General features: G+C 51.2%; 1 protein-coding gene across 1 annotated transcript in view; it reads right to left on the reverse strand.

Moving 5' to 3' along the window:
* The window catches only part of CHST7 (carbohydrate sulfotransferase 7), a 38209-nt gene extending 35594 nt beyond the window's left edge, over positions 1-2615 (reverse strand). Inside the window, exon 1 of the mRNA XM_054566515.1 lies at positions 990-2615. Coding sequence (XP_054422490.1) covers positions 1021-2481 — 1461 coding nt within the window. The 5' untranslated portion in view covers positions 2482-2615 and the 3' untranslated portion in view covers positions 990-1020. The remainder of the gene's footprint in view (positions 1-989) is intronic.
* Between the last annotated feature and the right edge of the window lie 3385 nt (positions 2616-6000).

Genomic DNA, 6000 nt, shown 5'->3' on the forward strand with positions numbered 1-6000 from the left:
CCTAGGCACTCAACACATTTTGAGATCATTTAAGCACAATTTTAGCATCTCAGGATACATGCTTTACAGAGAAAGAACAAAATAATGGGATGGTGTCCTCTCACAAAGCTCCTTTTGCAGTTACAGCCAAAGCTGCTACTGCAAATCTAAGGTTCCATCTCTCAAACACATGGGGCAAAGTTGGGGGAAGCCCAGCCTTGAGGTCTTGTCAGCACTGGAGGAAGCTGACCAGGCAGCTTTTGGGAACTGATGTAAATGGGATATGGTCAAATACCCTGCAAACACCAGTCATGGGGGTGGGGGAGACTCCACATGAGCCAGGAGGAAAGCTAAGTCCATTCTACACCACTATAGCAGAGCCTGAGACACACATGTGCAAAAACTGTTTCAAGAGAGGCCTGACTATGCCTGTGCGCTTGGGAACTCAAAAGGAAAGCCCTGGAGTCTGCACGTCAGAGAAACCGAAGCACAGAAGAAAAGAAACAGATGGGGGGGTAAGGTAAGAGTCAATAACTTTCCACCAAACCCTACTTTTGGCTTTTTCTGTGCAGGCAGTCACTGTTGCAAAAAGTTTCCTCATAGGACAGATTGGCGTCAAGATAAAGTCATAATCATGAACCTCAAGTAGTCTCCGAAATCCTATGCTTTTCATGTCAATTCCGTCTCAAGTTCCATTACGACTTTGAAATAAATCTTTTCTCTCCCCAGACCTGATATCTCTCTCCCCGCCCCTCCCAATTCTCAACAGATGACCATACTTCCTACTTCACGGACGGGACTGGGAGTATGGAGACCTGGGTTCCCCATACTTAGCCATACTTAAACCTTTCTCATCTCAGTGTCTTCCCTTGAGGAGGCAGGTGGCTAAGCTGGTGATCCCGACGACTCCCAAAATTCTGCCTGTAGTGCATTCCTACCACTCTCCTTGCAGGCTGGTCCAAGCTCCCTGAAGACCCTTCCTTGCCCCTCCCTGCCCCGGGCCACCTTACCCAGATCTGCTCCTGGGACGCGGGTGGGAAGCTACGTGGCGCCGACAGCCTCCATTTCCAGCGGTGTCTCCTCGTCCAGGGTCAGCTCTGCGTCTCCCTCTTCTCCGCTGCGGGGATAGGCAAGCAGACGCATGGCCGGAGCGCAGGCAGCCTCCACCTGACGCACCTGCTCTTGGCTCAGGCGCTCGCGCCAGGCGTGCACGGCTTCGCGGGCGTCGCGCGCCGACAGGTGGAAGGGCCGGTCCGCGCCATAGGCTGTGCCACGCGTCATGTTGAGCGCGAAGGTGTCGAGCGCCGCCAGCGCGCGCAGCCCGGCGAAGCGCAGCAGGCGGCGCAGCTGGGCGCGCGGCTGCCGCACCAGGTCCTCATAGCGAAGCCTCAGGTAGCGGCGCCGCAGCCAGGCGGGCGCCCCATGCGCGAAGAGCAGGTCGCGCAGCCAGGCTTCACAGATCACCTCCAGCGCACCGGTCAGGAAGAAGTCGGTGCGCGGCGCAGCGGGCAGCGCACGGGACTGGACCCCAGGGCGAGCGCCCACGCCGTGCGCCAGCAGCACACGGTGGAACCGGTCTCCTCTCTGGCGGGTGCGCAGCACTTGGATGCTTTCGCGCAGCAGCCCCTGCCTGGATTTAAGGCGCGAATTGTGAACGGCCCGCGGGTCTCGAAAAAGCTGCACCACCTTTAGGTTGAGGCCCGGGTCACGTAGCAGAGGCACCAGTACGCCCAGATCGAGAAGGCGCACATCCTTAATGACCACAACCGGATACTTGCGGCACTCGGCCTCAAGGGCGCGCAGAGCCACTGGTGGGCAGCTGCGCTCGCAGGCGGCGTCCTCGACAAGGCCAACCTCTGCCCGGGCACGGGCCGCGCCGGGGCACAAGGGCGGCGAGCAGATGACCTTGTTGGTCCGCCAGCGAAAGAGAGTGGCCGTGGTGAGATTGGCAGAGTCCGGGGCGCGCGCGGCGGGGTCTCCTGGCGGCGTGTACAGACGCAGCACGGAGAAGTCACAACGGAAAAGCGAGCGCAGCATGTCACGCAGCGCGCCTTGCAGGCTCTCAGCATCTCCTGGATACAGCGCCTGCCAGAGATGCCACATGGGTTCATACAAGTAGAAAACGTCCGGGTGCTGGTTAAAGAGCTCGCCGAGGAACGACGAACCGGTGCGCCAGGTGGCGTGCACATATATATGCTGCTTTTCACCAGACACAGTCTCCCCGACAGCGCTGCTGAGGTTGCTCGGGAGTCCCGGGGACTGGCCTGCGCGCCCCTCAGCGGCGGGCCGCGCCTCCGCGCCCTGCTCCCGTTCTCCCGCCGCCGCCGCCTCCAGACTCCACAGTCCCAGGCTGCGCTGCAGGCCCGGGCAGTGCCCGGCGCCCTTGTCCCTGTCGCGGCTGCCGTCCAGTACGGAGGGGACCAGCAACAGCACCAGTGTGTACAGCAACAAGAGCAGCGCGAACTTGCAGTACTCCCGGCGCCGCCGCCGCCGGCCCTTCATCGTTAACCGACACCCAGTAGAGAGGGTGCGGCTCCCGTCTTCTCCCTTTCCTTAGAAATCCCGTCCCGAATCCGCTTCCCCGGCTCCTCTGGGCCCCTCTGCGCCGGGAGGGGCAAAGCCACTAGGGCTGTGCATCTACAAGTAGAAACTTGGGAGGCGGTGGTGCAAGTGGCGGCGCCACCGCCCTTTCTCGGCTCAGCGGCTGAATAGTCGCTTATTGGCCGCCGAAGCAGCCGCCTGCCCCGCCTTCAACCTCACAGCTTCTTCCCGCCTCTCTACCCATCCGGGTTCGCCCACGGATCTGCCAGATTGGGCGGAGTTGCAGCTGGGTGAAGACGCCGGCCAGGGCGCATCGAGCCAGACTCCACCTTTCCCCAATCACTCCGTAATGAAGTCAAATCTTCATGAATTAACTTCAGGCAAGGGGATGGGTTCGTGTGTACGGAATGTACCCAAGTGATGAGATGTGGACTCCACCCAATCTTCACTGCCTCTCTTGTTACATGTCCCTTGCCTGGCCATCTGTATCATAGGCAGACTCGCTTCCACACTATTTAGATTGGGGTCCTGGTCACTATCTACATCCAGTGTCCCCATCAGTCCCAGGACGAGTGATACTGAGTTTTGGATGGAGAACTTCTTCACTGAGATAAATACAATTGCACATTGCATGGCAGTCCAGAAGAATCAGGCACTACTGCATTTACGTCACACATTTAGTTATTAGGATGCAGTCTTTGCGAAATGTCAAGTGTTGTATTCCTTAGGGTTTTGCCCCCGAGGGGCATGCACATCTTACAGATATCCTGAGGATTTGTTTACTCATTTTTAAAATGCCATGATTTTTTTAGTGCCTCTACTTCCTGGTGTTGTGAGATTTGAGGGTCATTTGTTACTACAGCATTACCTAGTCTGTTCATACACATGTGAGCAAAGTCATTTACAAAATCCGAGTGGGAAGATGGTGGAGTTTCTCAGGAGCTCAGTGTTTACAAGGTCCCATAAGGAGAGACATGTACTCAGGGATGTATGAAAAAGTGACAGGAAGTCCAAGACGCAGATAAAGCTCAGAGTTCCTGAAATGCAAAAGAAAACTAAAAAGAATAATTTTTGCTTTGTTTTAGCAGGATAATTAACAAGAAATATAAACACCCCTTTAGAGAAGTTGTTGTAAGGTTAATGGAAGATATAGAGCAAATCTCATCACTAGGGGATGGTATTCAAATTGGAAACCTCAGAACATCTCCAAAGATTGCCTCTGGTCTTTTTCTTCCGAAACTACTCCACCTATGAAATCAAACACCGACTTTCTGTCCACAATTCCCTCTCCTTTCAATCACTTGCTCAAATTATGTCTACTCTCTAGCCTCATTGACCACTACTACCTTTGTTCTCATTTTCATATGAGAAGGGAAGAGGCCCCAGATCATTATTTTAGTAACACTTTTGCCAATAACCTACACTCTGTGGCCCTTTACCTTTTCATCACTTATTTAGCTAGATCTCTCAAACCCTGCTTTTGGCTTTCTTTGTGCCTGCAAACACTGTTGCAAAAAGTTTCCTCACAGGACAAATTGTCATCAAGATAAAGTCATAATCATCAATCTCACATGGTCCCTAAGGTCCTATACTTTCTAAGTCAACTTCCAGGCTCAAGTTCATTTATGATATTTCAAACTTTCTATGAGGAAAGGTCTACTCTATTTAGACCTTTCATACCCTTCTTTGCCCTCCATCACCCCTCCCCATCTCAACAGATGACCTTACCTCCAATTTCATAGAGAAACTGAAACTGATAAACAATCTCTCACTTTTCTATTACCAGGCCCATATATCCACTTTTGTCCGTATCTAGCTTCTCTTTGTGGCAAGAATATTATTTTCTAATATTGATGTATAACTTATTTTCCTATGTTTTCACTTCCATCCTGCTCTCCTTTTTTAAGCAGGTAGGTGACTCTGTGCTCAACTGAGTGGAGAGATATGGCTGGGCAGAGTGCAAAACGTCATTAGTGTTTTATTCCAAAAGCCTAAACTCCAGTAGAGTGTGGTAGGTTTTAAAATATAACCACATGAGGGATCTGGAGAACATTATGCTAAGTGAAATGAGCCAGTCAGAGAAAGACAAATACCATATGATTCCACTCATATGTGGAATCTAATGAACAAATTGAACTAACAAGCAAAATAGAGACTGACTCATAGATAGAGAGCAGGCTGACAGCTCTGGGGAGGTGGTTAGGAGGTGGAGGGATTGAGCAAAAAGGGAAAATGACTCAGGGACATGGACAATAGTGTGGTGATTGCAGGAGGGAGGAGGGTATAAGGGGGGATAAATGGTAATGGAAAAAACCCAATAAAAAAGTAAAAATAATGACAAAGTTTTTTCCTCCTCTCTTCATGCCCTTTGGCAATACCTACTCACAGTGACTCTGGAATGGCCTCATGAGTTACACCGACCAGTGGGACAGTAGCAAATATGACACAAGCAGAGGCTCGAAAAAAATCTTCCACTGTGGGGATTGCCCTCTTACTACTCTTGGGAACCCTGACGTCGCTGTGTGAGGAAGCCTGGGCTAGCCACATAAATCAGAGAATAAGCCTTCCCAGCTGAAGCTTCTCAGCCCACCTAGCCTCCTAACCATCAGACAGGTAAGAAGGGAAATCCTAGACCAGTGTGTGTCAAACTTTAATGTATACATAAACCTCCTGGGGATCTGTCAAAATGCAGAAGTTGGCTCCTTAGGTCTAGGGTGGAGCCAGAGAGTCTACATTTCTAGTAAGTTTCTGGGTGCTGCCAGTCTCAGGACCACACTTTGAAAAGAAAGATGCTACTCCCTCCATCCCAATTGAGTTGACCCAAACCAAAAGAACCACCTAGCTGGCCCACAGAATTATGAGAAATAAGAGATGTGGGTTGTAAGATACTAAGTTGGGGAGTGTTATGCAGGAAAAGCTAGCTGATAGAGGCAAGGTGTGAGGGCTTAGGCAAAATGTCTTAGAGAAGCAGGGGAAGAGCAGCTATCCATTGGCTCTTCCTCTAAGCTAGAGGTGGGTGAAAGAAGAGAGAAAATTCTGTGGGCTCCATAGCAGAGACCATCTAAGCTCTTCTTTCTTTCAATGCATCAGGGAAGAGCAGGACTCAAGGGGGAGTGTCTGTATGATTCATCTTGACAGAGGTGATCTGAGCAGAGACACTGTCCCAAACCTTCCTAAGCCCCAGGTACAGCTTGAGGGCAGCACAAGAGTCACAGAAAGTGGTGGTGTCATTTCAGGGGCAACTATGTGGACCAAAACCCAGTGATCTGAAGACTCCAGATCAACGGTGTAGCCCTGGGAGTAGAGACACCTAAGGAATCTCCAAGGTAAATTGTCAGCCCAGCAGAAAGAGAGCTTAATCAGATATAAGTTGTTTTCTATAAAAGTGATTTTTATCACTTTTTTAAGTTAGTGGACTTCCTACCTCCTGCCCCCTACCCCCATTTTTTTTTGTTCTGGTACAATAGAGTAGGCCTAGTT

This window comes from Pteronotus mesoamericanus, unplaced genomic scaffold, assembly GCF_021234165.1.
Source record: "Pteronotus mesoamericanus isolate MK-2021 breed Mesoamerican mustached bat unplaced genomic scaffold, CSHL_Meso_final contig_173, whole genome shotgun sequence".
NCBI lineage: Eukaryota > Metazoa > Chordata > Mammalia > Chiroptera > Mormoopidae > Pteronotus > Pteronotus mesoamericanus.